The 18,704-nt window shown below is 39.8% G+C and overlaps 1 protein-coding gene across 1 annotated transcript; it reads left to right on the forward strand.

Annotated features, from left to right (window-relative positions):
* On the forward strand, positions 1 to 15,465 carry ano11 (anoctamin 11). Its single transcript, XM_028582628.1, has 23 exons — positions 1 to 129; positions 623 to 749; positions 861 to 1,054; positions 1,164 to 1,271; positions 1,652 to 1,788; positions 1,888 to 1,945; positions 2,028 to 2,138; positions 2,221 to 2,386; positions 2,763 to 2,853; positions 4,663 to 4,759; positions 4,849 to 4,992; positions 6,051 to 6,188; positions 7,511 to 7,609; positions 7,909 to 8,011; positions 9,039 to 9,150; positions 9,272 to 9,326; positions 9,468 to 9,565; positions 10,777 to 10,913; positions 11,052 to 11,257; positions 11,352 to 11,488; positions 12,767 to 12,857; positions 14,177 to 14,360; positions 15,440 to 15,465. Exons 1-23 carry the CDS (start codon positions 1 to 3, stop codon positions 15,463 to 15,465), a joined length of 2,748 nt encoding a protein of 915 aa, XP_028438429.1.
* The last annotated feature ends 3,239 nt before the right edge of the window (positions 15,466 to 18,704 follow it).

Consider the following 18,704-nt stretch of genomic DNA (forward strand, 5'->3'; position numbering starts at 1 on the left):
ATGTTGAGGAAGGGCTCAGAGCAGGTGAAGGGAGACAGAGTGGTCCTCCTGGATCTGAATGTGGGAGAAGCACAAACCACAGACAGCTATGGGAGTCTGCAAAACGGGAGCTTCATCCCGCCTAGATATGTAAGCACTACTTTTTTTTTCCTATAATGCTGCAGCATGTTGTCCTATTTATATAGAAATCACATAGTTATCTAAAAAATAACTGCACATTCACGCAGCAGCCATAACCCTGCTGCTTTGTTCATCCCTTCACACCTCACTGACTTTTCTTCTCTTATCTGATATCCACAGTAGTACAATGTGGTATGAGGCACTGAATACCACTGGGAAACATGACTTTACTGCACTGAAAGATTGTTCTCAAGCATACTGTAAAAGGCTCAGTAATCATTTTCTTTCTGGACTCATTATTGGGAAGTGGAGGCTTTTATGATGCTAAGTAATGGCATAGGATCTTATGGGTTAAACCTCATCAAGAACAAATTAACTGTCCATATACAGAACAAAGAATTAACATGCAGGAAAGTGAGTAGGAAATGTTTTCGCCAGCAGCTTTCACTTGTTTTTAAATCAACAGATTTTGATAATAACTCAACTGTTTGAATGCTTTTAGCTTTCAGCCGCAGCTGCTGACGAAGATATGGATGGTGATGATCCCATGTATTCTTACTGTAACACAAGAAGTAACCAGCCAGTTCCACAGCTGGGGAATTACTTCAGAGATGGAAGAACCAAAATCGGTAGGTAGCATCTGCAGCTTGCATTGAATTAGTTGTCACAAGCTCACTGATGGATGACCAAGTCAGTCCTTCATTTAGGCATATCCTTTTTAATGGCTGGTCTGGGTTTAGACTTTGTACTCGTATGGGAGATCCGCTCGCGGAGGAAACGTCGAGGGAAGGGGAAGAGCGAGGTGACAGGTGGGGAGGTGGAAGCAGCGCCCACCGAGGAGAACAGCAGGTCTGAACGAAGGAAGGCACAGCTGGCACTGTGGAGGGAGAAGTTTGTTCAGAATCTGGAGAGTGCTGGATTGCTCATGGAAAAGGTAGATCCGATTTTTCATTTTATTTATATGTTGTGTAATCTACTCGTTATTTTTGTTGACTTATTTATCTTACTTACTTAGTTCTCTATGTTGCCTCACTTCTCTTTAGGAGGAAACAGCGAATGAAAAGAAAACAATACATTTTCTAAAACTTAGCGCTCCTTGGGACGTGTTGGTGTATTACGCTGAGGAACTCTGTCTGAGAGCTCCATTGCAGGTTAGTGCAGTTCTTTATAATCAAGTAAGTTTAATATGAAGTTATAATGCTTAAGATTTTTATGAATGGCACCGTCAGTCTACAGTACAAGATGAATTGGCATAGAATTTTGTAGAGAAATGTATGGTTCTCAGAAAGTGTGTCCAACTGACTTTAGTGATCCCTTTGACGTTGCATTACTGAGAGAGTAGCTGCTGAAGGTGTGTTTGCTGCTGGTTGATTTCGGACATTTCTTACAAAAACTCTGGGACTTTCATCAGTAAATGTACCAGTCAGCAAAGGTGTCACCAAATTAACTGAAATTGTAAGGATTGCAACTTTATAAAGAGAAGGAAGATGAAATGTTCTTTATGCTGAATGAATGTGTGTTTGGCTTCCAGGCACAGCAAAATCTGGACTTAAACACATCTGCCCGGGTACTGAAAAAACTATGCATACCTAACATAATGACAGACTCAGTGCCAAACAGGCCGCTGGACTATTACACATGTGCCTTTCGCAAGTCAAAGATGAGCAGGTGAGTTCTAATTAGCGATGATAAATAATAGGATCGGTTAACATTGTTTCACAGTATATAAAAGTGTATTTTGTCTGAATGAATGTCTCTCTTCTACAGGTTCCTTGGCGGTGACGACCATGAAACCTACTTCACTAATACACAGAGACACCGTGTTGTGAGTAACAGGAATTCCACTACAGTGCATGTACTCTGTTGAAATATTCCCTTATAGAGTGAGAGTTTGTGTATTATTTCAGGTGTATGAGATTCTTGCCAAGACAGTGTACGGCAAAAGGAAGAGGGCTGAAGTTGGTGTGGACCGACTGGTTAATGAAGGGGTGTACAAAGCAGCTTTCCCCCTGCACGAGGTCAGATGCTATTTATCTGCCTTTTAATCCGATGTAACGCTTGTGCTGTTTTCCCTCTCTAATCAACATGTTTTTTCCACAGGGCCCTTTTCGGCTTCCAAAGTATGAGATTCGTCCTGACGAACTGAACCAGAGGCAGATTCTTTACCACTACTGGGCCCGCTGGTGCAAATGGTACAAGTACCAACCACTGGACCACATCAGGGAGTACTTTGGGGAGAAGATTGCACTCTACTTTGCCTGGCTGGGTAAATATAAATTTGTTTTTAGACCCATAGATTCAATTAGTATTATTATTATTATTTATTATTTTGGGGGGAGTGGGAGTAGATAGATAACAGGTAGATGTATGACTGATTTTAATTGTGGTTATTTGGCATAAGAAGTAAAATAAAATCCACTATGAGAAGAGTCTAGCATACACAACATCGCAACAGAAAATGTAAGGGAAAGCTTAAGACAATAAATCTATCACCCTCAGCATTAGATGTACTGTACATCTTCTGCAACGCCAACCTGACCTCTTAATCAAAGACATTCCAGCATCTAACAGCAGTGTGATTGCACATCCCTTGCCTGCATCAGCCGAGACCTTCAGCCTAATGGAGCTTTATGTCTCGGCAGGTTTCTACACAGCCTGGCTGCTGCCGGCGGCAGTGGTTGGAACCCTGGTCTTTGTGTCTGGAGTCATGTCCATGGGTACCAACACACCAGCGTGAGTCCACACACTACACAGAAAATACATGTTTAATTGCTTAACACAAAACAAATGAGAATAGGTAGTACTGTATTAGTAATGACATAAGACTGAGCATCATTTGGACGCTTAATTAAAGTGAGACTCTGTAACTTTTGAAAAAAGAAATAACTCAATCTTGCTCTTAAAAATTAAGATTTGACTTCTTAAACAGCATAACACACCCTAGCTCAATTCAGTATAGTCAAGGGTTTGGTGGCTATAGCCTTATCTGGTCTGGTATGACCAGCAGTTTAAGGTTATAAACATTATTTTATGGTACAAAATAATCTTTGGTGTTGCTTTAAAGAATGACACATTAAGGGCCCAGTGAATTTCCCTTCATTTCCCAAGAGTCTCTTGGGCAAGTTGCTTTAAAGCAACACCAAAGATTCTTTTGTACCTTAAAATAATGTTTCCAAAATCGTTTCAGTGGTTCATCAACTCGTAACAGGGTGAACACCACTTCTGCATTCACTTAGCTCTAGCCCTCTAGCTATAACCGCACTATGCAAGTTTGCCAGATCGGGTAGTGGATCTGTAGTTCCAATGAAACATAAGAAACTATAATGGACAATTCCGCTTCCAACCTGTAGGGGGACCGAAGAGGAAAAGTGCTTTGGTGTTGCTAGTCACTTGTGATTTTAGAGTCATTTACATGGTGGAACTATTTCTTGGTGAATAACAACTATGCGCAGTGACATCCTGGAGTCTTGTCGTTACAGTGAGGTTGCCAGGTTTGACACTATCCTGCCTATACAGAGACCTATACCAAAACCTGTGCTTACCAACCATTTCTGGCATCAGGCACAATAGCCATAGTCCAGCTCTGTAAAAAGCACAGACATTAGATTCTTTAAGGGATCCCGGAATCCCCCAGATATTAAAACTCTACTTACACTCTTCCTCCAAAATTATGTAAATCAAGCACAGTTTAAGAAACAAATATACCAAAGCATCAAAGCACAGTCTGTTCTGCATGAAAACAAACCCCATATAATTCAATCCACATGGGCATTGTCTGTGCCCAATATCTTATGTATTATTTATCACCACCGTGGGCTGTACTCTACCTTCAAAGCATTGTGGAATCACTTCTCTTTCAGAGTAGTATACCTTAGAGTGTTTGTAGCCTAATATTACCTTGTGTTTACCGTTTCTATGGCAGGATATTCATCCTGCTCTAAAGTAAAAAGGGAGGTTAGAGAGAATGGAAGACGAAACAATCGCTCAGGAAAGGAAACAACCAAATGTCTCAGATTCATGAGGTTCATTAGTTCACACTATAGATTAAAGCCATTGATAAGTGGAGAATGGATGGAGAGCAATCTGCAGCAACAAACTGCAGCCGTTTTATGTGATAATGGACAATTAGTGCAGAATAATCTCCCCATTACATAAATAAGGAAGATCGATTTCTCTCGTGGGTCCAGGCTTTATTTGTGCAGCATGTGTAGTCATGGTTTCAGTAACTCAACTGAACAACTGTAATAAATGTAAGTGCAGTAGCTCTACTCGCTGGCAGCAAGCTGAGAGACTGATTTCAACACTTTCCATCTGTTCTATTTTCTCACTCAATCAATATACACCGAGTTTGTGTGAATACAAAATACATTACCGTTAATTCACCCAATCCCTCAGCTCTCATATGGATAACTATTTGTATAGTTTCTGTCAAATTTGCTGGGCCACCTTATACATCAAAATTGGAAAAGCAGTCCTGGTTTGAAAGCTTTGAAACATGTTTCCTCAGTTGTAACTAATTTGTGTCTATGTGTCTGTCAACAGTAAGGACATCTGTAACAGCGGAGCTAGTTATCTGATGTGTCCTCTCTGTAATACATGCAAGGCCTGGAACATGTCTGATATCTGCACAATGGCCAAGGTAACGAGCTTTAAAAACATTTCACTTTCCCAGTTTTTTTTAATCATAATGCAGAAAGACTAAAAGTTGATTTACATTCTGCATTGCAGTTGGGTTACTTATTTGACCACCCAGGTACAGTCTTCTTCAGTGTGTTCATGTCCTTCTGGGCCGTAACCTTCCTGGAGTACTGGAAGCGCAAGATGGCCACCCTGGCCCATCACTGGGACTGCATGGACTTCCATGAAGAAGAGGTCTCACAATCCTTCCTTTTTTGCTTGCTTTCAGTATGAGTTTGACCAATCTGGTCTCGTACATTTAATGGTTCTTAGGTAGGTCATGCATAAGGGGCTAGCAATCCCAACAGTGTCCAACTGCACCCTTAAGTTCATGGGAAGAGAGCGGGGTCTCCCAGGCATGAGGTGTATCACTTCCTTTTGCAACCTTTTTACTTTATTTAACAAAATGTAACAACATCCTCAGAGTGCTTCCGCACAGGAATTTGTATAACTTTAACACAATGTGGGTAAGGGCCAATCTTAACAGCTAGCTTAATATTATTCCTTGCAGTGTGTTGTATCAAAGATAGACTAACTTAGCTAAATAAACACAAGGAAAAAATATACATATCACAACATATCTTTAACCCAGATAGACAGCGGTAAGGTTGAAAATTGCTGAATTGTCCCCTTTAAGTCTAATTAGGTTTTTATTTCCCTTTTACCATTTTTTACGCAGAAGTTAGAATAACTAATAATAAAGGCCTATTATAATTATTATTTGTTTTTGTCTTTTTCAATGTGAATTTATGTTCTCCTTTGTCTTGCTTGTCTGGGGAAGAGTCCATGTCACACTGAATGTATGCCCTTAGTGCTTGTGTATACTTGCAGGTATTATGAATCAGTGTTCTTGATGTGTGTGTGTAAAATAATTGATAGAGATATAAAAATTGTGTATAGATTACACTGACGTGATTATTTCCTATAATATGCTGCCTGGAGAAGGTCACTTTTCAAGCCGCTGGAGGGTTTTAGGCAATTCTCCTTCACATTTACCTTGGAACTTATTTTATTATGTGCTTTTATTTTTTTATGTGTAAATAAAGAAAAAATACTGTTATCCTGAGCATACAACACAGCAAAACATGTAAAAAAAAAACAAAAAACATCTGTCATCTTAAGGAAGTTCACCTCTGGAGAACCTACTCTCTACTCATTGGCTCCCTAGATCTGAGGTCTGCAGCTGGACCGTTCTTAGCAAACCAGCAAAAAGTGTGTCCATTGATACTGATGTCATCAGTGTGTTCCCTCAGGAGCGTCCTCGTCCAGAGTTTGCGGCCATGGCCCCGACTATGGAGCCAAATCCAGTGACTGGGGTGAAAGAGCCCTACTTTCCAGAGAAGACCAGGTTTGCCCGCATGTTCACTGGCTCCATGGTCATCATTATGATGGTGAGACCCTGTTTACAAGTGTTTTAAAGGCCGATGTGCTGTCTTTTAATTTAAGTGTTTCCCCCAGTGTATTGCAAGCCTGGTGGCCCACCGGGCCTGAGTTGCCCCCCCACCAGGCCTAAGCCACTGGGAATTATTTTTTGATGTATTTTAAGATGTTTTTTTAAAACTACAGTTATTTTTTACAGCTCGGTTGGAAACTTAGACGTAGTCATATTTTCAAATGTCTAGTTAGCTTTTAGCACTGACTTAATGTAGGCCCATATGAAATGTGTCTTATAGCTTTTTAAAATTCTCAATTTTGCGATTCCGTCCATGATTCTGTTATCACAGAAACTATTGGGCTCTACATTAATTCTGGCATCAGTCTGTAGCCCCAGCCGGCCCCACGTCAAAATAAATTCCCACCAGGCTAAAAACATTCCTTCTTGTGTAATATCTCAGATTGCAGGTATCAGTTTTTATGTACGAGTCTCAGATTGGCCAATCAATATCACAGACTTCTTATCTGATGAATACAGTGCAGTTTGTTTGATTATTGTAATTAATTACTTTATTTGTTTTCTATGAAAATAATTACATATTATCTACTGTATGTACAAACGTATCCTGATTTTCTTATACTTCCAGTCATTGTCATTATACTTAGTTTCAGTGAAGAGTCTCAGTCACTTTTCATCTTTGACTTTTGTGATCATGAGAAAGAGATTAAGAGAAAGAGAGGTGGGGTTCACACCTGTGTGCTATTCCACTGAATCCTGCAGTGGTAACTGAAGCTTTCTCTAATAATAAATCCAGGTCATTTGCCCACAGGGCTGGATATGATCTGATAATCTCAACTGTACACCATATGCTCAGTCTCAGGACTAACTTGTTCTTGGACAGGATTTGAGGATCAGTTTACCCTTCCCCTGACAATGATGATGGAGGTTTAAAATGCTACCATGGCACCAGGTCTGTAAAGGCAGCATCATAAAATATGACAAATTTCTGTTATCTGAAAGCAAAACAAGAAGAGTGACTAAGAGTTAAGTCATCCATTGTGCCTGATGCCAGAAATGGTTGGTAAAAAACTATGGGAAGTGGTGTAGATGATCATTACTGCACTTTTGCACCATTTGGCTGTGATGATGTGCCACCTAATATGTAGCAGCGAGGGCGGGGAAACCTGCATAAATGGAGTGCGCCTCCTAAACCTCACAGAGAACAACTTCACAGAGATGTTCAAAAGTTCAGAATATTTCTCTGCTATTTTTCTTCAAAAAAAATCCACCAACTGTAATGTTTTTGACCCCGTTATCTGTCTGTGTCGTCCCTCTCAGCTGTGTGTGGTAATGATCTTCCTGGTGACGGTGGTCATGTGCCGTGGTATCATCAGCTTGATGATGTTTCGTACTGGGAGCCCCATCCTGCGTACAGAGGTATATCAGAGCTATTTTTAATATTTTACATTTTATTTAGAAGCAGTGTAATGGCCACTACATGCATATGCTACAGGTGTACATCAGCTCCTTCAACATCTCTGTACCCTCTAAGTGTGTGTGTGTGTGTGTGTGTGTGTGTGTGTGTGTGTGTGTGTGTGTGTGTGTGTGTGTGTGTGTGTGTGTGTGTGTGTGTGTGTGTGTGTGTGTGTGTGTGTGTGTGTGTGTGTGTGTGTGTGTGTGTGTGTGTGTGCGCGCGCATACTTTATATTCATACATGTGTGTCATCTTCTCCTCAGGCTGGGACCATAGCCAACATCTCCAGCAGTATTGTGAGTCTGGGCCTTATCTTGTTGATGGGGCAGGTCTACACTGCATTAGCTGAGCAGCTCACTAAATGGGGTAAGAATCAATACTGCTCTTTAACACCTCAAACCTCAATGGTGTATATTGATGTCAGCCTCTCACTGGATCTCCACTAACTAAAAGATGAGAGTCCTCTAAAAAGCAGATGATGTCTTGAATTTTATCCCAGCATCTGGAGTAAAAATAGGCCTTCAGTGAGGGCAACAAAAATACATTGCTGAGTGCAACACACAGCACTGAGCACATGTCTCTCTTTCTTAGTAATGGCTATCTGATACAGTTTAGACTACTCAGAGTTGTTGTGTTCATTTCACTTCATTTGCTGCTTTAGAGGATTATTCCAGCTCATTTCCTGGATCCTTTTCAAGTAGTTTTGGCCATTGTTTTTATAAGATAACAATATATAGTATACAATATATATTACTGTATATATATATATATATATATATATATATATATATATATACAAATTATTGCTGAGATCTCTGAACATGGCAACACGCGCAGTCATTTGTTCACACAGGTTTTGAGCAACCCCCTTGTAGAGCTGTAACAATTTCAAATTTCACTGTACAATTAATTGTCTCAGAAACAATTGCAATTAACAAAATATTTGTCTCTTTCTGTCAAATTTAAAAATATGTATTTATGTATTTTTTTTTACTAACAAGTTAAAGTTTTGAATGAATCCCATGATACATATTTTGGTTATATCACTGTCATGTGACCCAGATACTGCCTATGAAGTAAAGCACGCCCTTTTATAATCAAAAATATTGTATTTATTTTCTTAAATGAACATAAAATTGACAATTACCATCAACAGTCATACCCCTTAGGACCTTAGCTGATGTTAGCAATTAATTGCGGTTTAACAAGGAAATGGCGATTATGTTAAAAAAAAAAAAAAATGCGATTAGACAATTATTTAATCATTGTTACAGGCCTCCCCTCTTGTAAGATAAACTTATCTGAAGGAGAGAACAAAGGCAAACAGTGAAATTATTACTCTAATTTGACTTCAATGTCTAAACACTGAGTGTCCATGTTTTCTCTTTGGCAGAGATGCATAGAACACAAACCCAGTATGACAACGCTTTCATCTTCAAGGTGTTCATCTTCCAGTTTGTCAACTTCTACTCATCCCCCTTCTATGTGGCTTTTTTTAAAGGAAGGTGAGACACGAGTCAGTTTCAGCAGACCCAGAAATGATTGAGAAATGTTGAACATTCTGTACCAAATAAGATTTACACTGTCTTAATTTACCCTTTTAAACTTACTTCTCTGTGTGTGTAGGTTTGTGGGTTACCCCACAAACTATGGGACCTTGTTTGGGATGAGAAATGAAGATGTGAGTCTATACTTTACCAATATGTCAAAATGAGGAAGTATTCCAGATCCCTGCTGTTGTATTTTTATCTAAGCATGTAAGAAATTTGATCCTCCATTGTGTCCTATCTCTGTTTCTGTGTGTCTTCACACTCTATTGCAGTGTGGTCCCGGGGGTTGCCTTATTGAACTGGCTGAGCAACTCTTCATCATCATGGTGGGAAAGCAACTCATCAACAACATTCAGGAGTTCATTATCCCGTATGTTTCCTGTCCAATAAACTGATATACCAGTCTGGATTTTCTGAGACATAGAATTTAATAGAACTGAATACATTAGAATTAGCATAATACGGGCATGTGATAAAAGTCTGCATAAAATCCATAGTTACTTTTTATTTTTTTTACCTTCATGATGTTTTTTTTAGATGTTGCATCAGTTTGTTTGGCACAGTAAAAGCTCATTGCTGTACCGCTGCAGCACTGGCACTTGCTCCTTGGTGGGAGTCAACAAAAGCATATGCATTGTGCGTGATCATGAACTGTGTTATATGAATGTGTGCACTCACAACAAGCACAAAGACTAACATGCAAAAGTGCATACTTGCATGTATGTGTATTTGCATCACTGTGTGTGTGTGTGTGTGTGTGTGTGTGTGTGTGTGTGTGTGTGTGTGTGTGTGTGTGTGTGTGTGTGTGTGTGTGTGTGTGTGTGTGTGTGTGTGTGTGTGTGTGTGTGTGTGTGTGTGTGTGTGTGTGTGTGTGTGTGTGTGGGGCAGATCAGAAAACAGGGCAGAATCAGGTTTCAGAGGGCTTCTATAATCAAAAATTTAGAGAAAAATGAAAGATGCTGTTCCTTAACACAATGGTGATTGAGCCTATGGCTATGGCTGGGTGTCTGTACCAACATCCTAGGGAAAAAATCACCCAGCAGTGATTGGTCCACCAGAGAGGGTAGGTGGAGCTAATGCAACGGACTGGCTCTTCAGCTCACTTGAGTGTGAATCGGGGTTTTTTTTCCCATCGCTGCTAGCTTTGCGAGTAAACACTTACTATGGCCGAAAACAAACAGAGAAATTAGTGATGACTACAGATGGTGAATCTTCAAAAACAAATGAAAGTGAGATCACATCTTGAATTACCTCTTTGCATCATCACACCTGTTCCAGACATACTTTCTTCGTACTTTGCTCATATTTGAGTGAAACCTGCCCAACACCAAAATTAAGCTAACAGTTATCCATATAATAGATATGAATTATAGCTTGTATTCAGGGTGTAAATGTTTACAGAAGAGACAAGAAATAATGAAAACTATGTGAACAAAAGTGAAAGGCAGTATTAAAATAGAATCAGATGTTTTTTTAGATGAGCATGACCTCCCAGTGTTGAATAAAAAAAGTTCTGTATTAATGTTATTGTCATGTTTATTTCATATATATAAGCTACAGTATGTCTCTCTGCACTGACAGTAAAGTGAAGGCTTGGCGCCAGAAGAGAACTTTGGCCAAGGTGCTGGGTGATAAGGCATCCCATGAGCCTCAGCGCTGGGAAGAAGACTACCAGCTGGTGGAGTGTGAAGGCCTGTTCGAAGAGTACCTGGAGATGGGCAAGTATTCGCTACTGTATCTTAAGTATACATGATGTCACTGCCATTCAAATGTCTATAACAATATTATACACAGTATGATGAACATCAATCCTGTAAGAAAGTGTCTGCTATGTTTATATATGCTTTGTTCTCCAGTGCTTCAGTTTGGGTTCATCACCATCTTTGTGGCAGCGTTCCCCCTCGCTCCGCTCTTCGCCCTCCTCAACAACTGGGTGGAAATCCGTCTGGACGCCCATAAGTTTGCGTGCGAGTACCGCCGGCCCGTAGCAGAGCGTGCCCAGAACATCGGAGTCTGGTTCAACATACTGGAAGCCCTGTCACACCTGTCCGTCATCGCCAATGTGAGTCCATTTAATATGATATCCGCACCAGACTGGATGCTAATCTCTTTTCTACAACATTATTTTTTTTGTTTTTTGTTTTTGCCATCTGCAGGCTTTCCTAATAGCCTTCACATCAGATTTTCTACCTCGACTGCTCTACCAGTACAAGTTTGATTATGATCTCAAAGGATACGTCAACTTCACCTTGGCTTACGCTCCACTTAACTACACTGAGTACCCCATGTGCAGGTACACTATATGCTGATTGTCTAAATGCATGCAATCTTAAAGGGGTGATAGAATGCAAAACCGCATTTACCTTGTCATAGTTGAATTACGACAGTTCGTTGGGTAAAATAGGCATACATAGAACCTCGAAGTCCCATTGACACCTGTTTCCTATGCAAATCTCACAATTTGAAACTGCAGCGGAAAACGGGCGAATCTCAACACAGCTCATAGTTGAAAAATTATGGCTAATTGCAAATTAGAAGCTCCACAGACGGACGTGACAGCCGGCCAGTGCCTGCCGGGGTTGCGGCCTTGCCGGTCGAACTGTCCACCTTCACAGACCCTGCTGTGAGCTGGCTGGAGCTCCGTCAGGGCAGCGCTAGTTGGTAGTCTAGTTAACCAAGAAACGGTGACTTTGCGCTGGGTATGGAGCGCCACGGGCTGCCGGCCGTGGAGCTCCGTCAGGGCAGCAGCATTTGGTAGTCCAGTAACCCAGAAACGGTGACTTTGCGCTGTCACGTCAGACTGTGAAGCTTCTGAAGTCCGACACAGTTGGACCTAATTTGCAATTAGCCATCATTTTTCGTAAAACGACCCATATTTGAGCTCTACTTAGTTGATTTCTTGCATTAAAAAGTCTCAGAAGTGAATTTAGTAATGAAATAGCAGACAAACAATGTATAAAATTTCTGTGCAGTGTGTGTGACGTGGTGTGCACCGTGCGGCATGGAGGGGAGGGGCTGTGTGTGTGTGTGTGTGTGTGTGTGTGTGTGTGTGTGCTTCAACCAACCAATCAGTGCACAGCTCATCTAAATATTCATGAGCATACCATATAAGGCAGAAAACCTCTTGTTTTATATAGGGCTTTTTCACAGCGTTGCATTAGGGCCCATAAAACAACACCCGGGCTATTTTCAGCCCAACCAATGTTACATACCCTATTCGGAGACCATGAGGAACAGTGTGAAATACCCTATATTATCATTCTGTCACCCCTTTAAAGTGGGGGAAACACTCTTTGGTTGGAAATTCCATATTTTGCCTCTCATATATAAATTTGTTTCATGTCATTTTTGCTAAATCCTTGTTTCAAAACAAAAGCAAGTTTCAAAAACAAGTTTAAAAAATGTCAAAGTTTTGGTTTCAATCATGATGATTTCAGTTCAGAAACTTGACCAACAGAGGGCAGTATAACTGATGTTTAAGACATTGTTCAGTTTGTTGTCATGTGCAGCTGCTGCATTCACACCATCACACAGCATATTCTGCAGTAACTCTGTGTTTTATTTATTTTAGATATAAAGCGTACAGAGACAACGATGGAAACTACTCACTGTTCTACTGGGAGCTTCTTGCCGTCAGACTTGGTTTTATCATTGCTTTCGAGGTATGAAGGCAGCTCTCTATTTGCTCGTTTGTTTAGTTCTGCCTGTTTCAATGATTTTAATGCCCACATTTTGATTCCCCAGTTGTGCCTCTGTTCCCAGGTGCATACTTGAACTACTGGCAATTTAGCCCTTTCTCAGTGCATGTTTTAGTGTTTCCATCTTATGTAATGCTTACCAATATCAGTATCAGTATGTTATTTTGTAGCTGATGTCATTTTACCATGTCTCCTTTCTTTGATACTTCCTCACTTTTTCTGTCTTCGCCTTCTTTTCCAACATTACATTACTTTTTTCAGCATCTATCTTAGGCCCCCTCCCTCTTTCAAAGTTTTTATTTATTCAGTTGCATCCATTTTGGCCCTGTCTTCCTTCATTTAGAAGTCAGCCACAGATTATTACACATTTGGTACACTAGGGAGTGTTAATGGCAACATGACAGCGTTTGTGGGATTGGTTTATAATTAACTAAAGTGGCAGTGCTCAAAGTAATGAGGAAACATATCACCCAGTGCAACAGTGTGGCTCGTTATGTGCTGCTCATACCTTTGTAGTAGTTTTGGACAACAATGGAGGGCTATGGAATGAAGAATTATATATATATATATATATATATATATATATATATATATGAGTCTTTGGCAACACAGACACCACTTGTTATTTGGATCAGTTCATTGTTGTTTATGGTCTTTTAATGGGATTCGTTGACAGTAAGAAAAATAACCTAACCTTATTACTGTGCAATTCTGTTGTGATCACTGAACAAATGTGTCAGATTAAAGTCCTGGGAAAAGAAAAAAGAGTAATCAGGAGAGTCACAGTTAGAGGACAGAGCAGGGTTTTTAGCTGTCATGGAATTTGTAAAGAATATTGGAAATTTTGGAGGTGTATTCCAGATAGGGAAAGTTTGAAATGAATAAAATCTCTCAGGGGAGGAAGAGGGATGGGACATCTTATAAGGGCGGAGGAGAGGATTGTAGTGTAACATTGATTGTTGTTGATCAGACACATCTGGTGGTCTTCATCAGTGGATGGAGTTCGCTCAGTTGTAGATATAATTTACCTGAGTTAAGTTTATTCGCTAATAGAGGCGAGAAGTGGCTGAAAGCTCCAGAGGGAATTCACTAAGTGGTCTAAGTGAAGAATATTTTGTCGAAATACTGATTTCAACACAAAATGTTGCTTTCCACATCTTTACATGTGATTTCTAACTAGTTGTGTACTCAGAGTTCAAACTTCAAATTTTGTGACAGGCAGTTTATTTCAGTCTAATGAGGAGCTGAACTGTCTCGTTGTTTGCTCGTCTTCCCTCCTGCAGCATGTGGTGTTCTTCGTGCTGCGAGCCATTGACTGGATCGTGCCGGATGTCCCAGAATCCCTGGAGCTGAAGATCAAGAGGGAGCACTACCTGGCCAAGCAGGCTCTTGCTGAAAACCAAGAGGCTCTGTTGGTGAGTCGAGGCCGAGGGCCCGCCCCTGGCACTCCAGACACCTCCAGCCCAGGTCAGTAGAACATAGGGGACACACACACACACGATGCAGTGCAACACAAACTCATTCATAAAACCTGACACTCTAGCTCTGTAAGTAAATGTTTAGGCGTGAGCAAGTCTAGACTCTTAGGGTTCTATATCATGGGTCCTCTAATGTCATGGAAGCATTAGGTTGTATTTGATAAGTATTACTTATCTGATTAAGTTATCCTCTAACTTTTATAATGTCCAGATCATTCAAAGGGTCAATTCACCCAAATCACACTAAAACGTATCGTCTCATTTGGCCCTGTTTTTATCTAGTTGCACTGATTTTTTTGGGGATTTCAGATACCTGCCTCTCAAATATCTGCTGCTATTCAAATACAACAAAGATGACAAGGTTTTTGTTTGCGCTGTTTCTTACCAGAAACAATATCCTTGTTATTGTCGATAATACAGGTATCTGACCTAAATATCACAATTATATTGTTAATGTTTGATGTTCTGCAGTATATTGTTGTCCCATTTGGTTCCACACAGGTGATCAATGAAACAGCACCAGTGGAGGTTACAGGTTACATACAGTAGTGAACCAGTCACTGTTGACTCTCATAAATAAATTCCATAGTTGCAAGGCTTTTAAAAGCTCACCCATCCCTGCACACACCTCCACAGAGCATTTGCAAAATACCTGCGGCTGGATTGGCTATTATAAACGGGCTACAACACAGCACGCAACATAATAATTAAAGGTAATCTGTGTGGGACGTGAGCCAAATATGTCAGTGTCAGATGAATGTCTTTACATCCAAAGACCGTGTGGGCTGTTGGACTAGTTAATATTATAATTTCCTCTATAAACGCTGCTGTAATCGATCATTAACCTAAAAGTGTGACAGAAATAAAATGAAAAAAAAAAAACATTTCAAGCAAGCATTAATCAAGGAACAGTTCAAATACACCCTGTGTTCATATTCTCCACCTGAGGATCACAGCCTGTACATTCACATTTTGTCCATAGCGAATACAGTCCCATCCTCATCTGTGTGTGTGTGTGTCCCTGTGCTCTGACCCATGCTGTTGTCATGTGTCATGTGTCTCATGTAGTCATGTTGCTGGATCAGGCCAGGTGAGTACTACATAACACGTAAGTAAATGGCTTTCTCAAAAAGGATTTTATTATTTCAGTAACCTTAGCAAAATTGATCTACTTAAAATGGACTCAAGTTTATAAAACATTCAATGGCATTAAACCTGAAATACATACTGTACTACAGCACAGTTATCATTTCTCTATATTATCAACTGTTATATGTGATAAATAAGTACATAAGTGAAAAAGATAGGGCCCCAGTTGTAAACAGGATCCTTGCTTGGAATTATAGTTACAGAGTATTGTGTTAGGCTGCATTTACATTGCTACCTTTTGGTTTAAAAACAAATATCTTTTGCTACGTTTACACCTCGCATTCAGACTGCTCTGGCGTTTCAGAGCCCCTAAACCAGAGAAATTTGGAAACGCTTCTGATCCCCGTGATGAGCGTGATACTGTTGAAATCAATATTAATATTGTATATATTTACAATATCTGTATGAGGATTTTTTAAGATATTGCAAAAATAAATGTAATACATAAAATTAATATAAAATTTATGTTCAGTGCAATTACTTGTGTTCCACCATATTTCATCGACTCTCCAAATCAATTTAGCTTGGAAATCATTCATTTTGACAGCATCATTTTGTAAAACAATGAGGCAGAATTATCTTGTCATCATGATATGATACCAGTCAGTCAATAAACATGTAAAATATTGAATTAGCACCCAGCCTTAATGCTCGACATAAACTTCAAGCAGGCACAAAACCTTCCAGTAATTAAAGCAACACTATGTAACTTTTAGCTACTAATGAGACAACCTGTAGGGGGACGGTCCCCCTACAGGTTGTCTCATTGGAACTACAACTTGCGTCGGGTAGCGTGAGTTGTAGTTCCAATGAGACAACCTGTAGGGCTAAACGTTACATAGTGTTGCTTTAACTAATACTACAGCCTTGTCAGTGTAAATTATCTCATATGTGTGCGTTAGCTATGGAGTTAAAACAGCAAGTCATGGTTTTAGCCTCTGTAAAGGTACAATGTTACCAAACCACGACAAGACTTTGGGAGGCTGCACACAGTCACTGTGCCCGGCTGTTCATCAGGGAAGAGTTATAAACACATAACTTTATCTCAGGGTTTATACACTTAAATGAAATAATATGTGAAATAGTACGCTTTACGTGCTGCGTGTATTTTTGAACTTTGGACAGGCTAGCGGTTTTACGCTATGCTAGGCTAACTACGTCCAGCCTCTAGCTCCATATTTAACACATAAACATGAGATTGACATCGATTTCATTCTCGGAAAGAACGCATATGTATGGATTAAGGTTTTAAAACTCATAGTAATTGAAATAATATGTTTTACTGCCAGTGTTTGAAATATGTTGTACTGCCAGTGTCACTTAATATAAGATCGTAGCAGCCAGCTGTAATTCAGTTAGTTAATTAGTTGCAACATGTTGGCTGCTTTTTTTCTCCTCTCCATACCTCTTACAGTAGTCAGTCTGACAGTACTAATTCTCTTTTCTGTCTCTCTGCTCCTTCCCAATTCCTTCCATGTCCAAATCCAACTGCGTTGTCTCCCCTGAAGCAAGCAACGCGTCCTTTGGAAACATGAGCTAGGACTCCAGTGCGGAAAATTGGTTTGAGGGGATACAGTTCAAAGACACTCCTTCACATCTGGGATAACATGAGTGAACTCTTTCCCTAAATGGAATAATGTTTCTGCACTGGTATTTTGTTTTCATTTTACTAATTTGCATACTGCTGCACAGATATTATGATAAGCAGGTGTGTAATGGAGGCTAAACTTACCCAAAACTTAGTTCAGGTACCTTTTGATATGGAGAACACAGTACATGAACATTTTTAGGCTGATGCACTGAAAGCCTAAAACTTATAGTTAGGGACTGTTCGATATTAATTTCAGGGGCCACCAGAGGAGTTTTGGGACCTTTAGTCAAAATAGACATGACCCTCCCCTCGCCAGTAATAATTTTTCTATGACCCTCCAAAACAATTTGAAAAAATGGTATGACCCTCACCCAACAATTTATCAATACCTTCTGCACTAGTTTGCACTTGGCAAAGATATATAAATTAACATTGTTTTTTACAGCAATGACATATGTGGTTTAACCTCTGCATTCTCATCTGAGACATCACACTCCTCTGTTCCATTTCAGTAGATTTACTCACTAACATTGTTGTGGAAAAACAATAAGCATGGAAACTAAATGCACACTTCCTGCATTACTGTATTACTTCAAATACTAAGTTACTCCTCTAGTAAACTAGTATTCACATGAAAAAAAACAATAAAACATTGAGACCATTCAGAAAAGCACTCTGGGTAACATTCAACACACAAACTGGTTGCTATGGACTCGTCACTAGGCTTTGCTGTTTAAACGTAAGTCCAAATCTACATAAAACCAACAATCTATTAGTAAGCTGAAATCAAATGTGGCATTTAGGAAACCTTTATTGCAACCTTGGCACGGTAAGATGTCCAGACTAGCAACAGTCATTTCCATTTTTTACGTCCAGCTGCTCGCATCGTCAGCCAGGAAATATTTTTTTTACTAAAGCAGTATATGAAATCAGATGTATTACTTACCACCATTTAGTTGTTTTGTGTTATTTAGCTAAGATATTTATAAAATGTCTGGTCATACCAGACGTAATTATTCCACAAATTTTTTAAACAATGCAATTATCTGTTTCAGCCACCAGGGGGGTAGTGCTCCCTGTGCCCCACAGCCAAACTCATGGGTCAGACCCATCTGGTAGCGAAGGAGGGTCGAGACTGAGAGCTACATGGAAAAATATGCACCAAACAAGCCACTTTGAAATTTTGCTGTTTCTATAACTACAAAAGTTGAGTATCCCCCCCCTCTGGACTAACATTTTTTGGATGACCCTCCCCTCAACAAAGAATAAAAAGACATGACCCTCCCCTATTTTCCTCCAGTGGTCCAGTGGTTGAATGGTCCCTTATACTAGGCCTATACAAATGACATCTTCGCATCTGTCCTTGATATATATATATATATATATATATATATATATATATATATATATAAAATAAATTAATAGTGAAATGTGTTGGGCTTGGCTAGTTTCGGGGGAAAACTCAACAGCCTCTTGGCCAAAATGTAACAGTCTCAAAGTTACAATATGACAGGCACAATATGAAGCCACATCCATGCCAGTATTGCAATTTGTTGTGTTTCTAGTGGCTAACTACAGTTGCAGCATGAATTG

Source organism: Perca flavescens, chromosome 7 (genome assembly GCF_004354835.1).
Source record: "Perca flavescens isolate YP-PL-M2 chromosome 7, PFLA_1.0, whole genome shotgun sequence".
In the NCBI taxonomy this organism is placed as follows: Eukaryota; Metazoa; Chordata; class Actinopteri; order Perciformes; family Percidae; genus Perca; species Perca flavescens.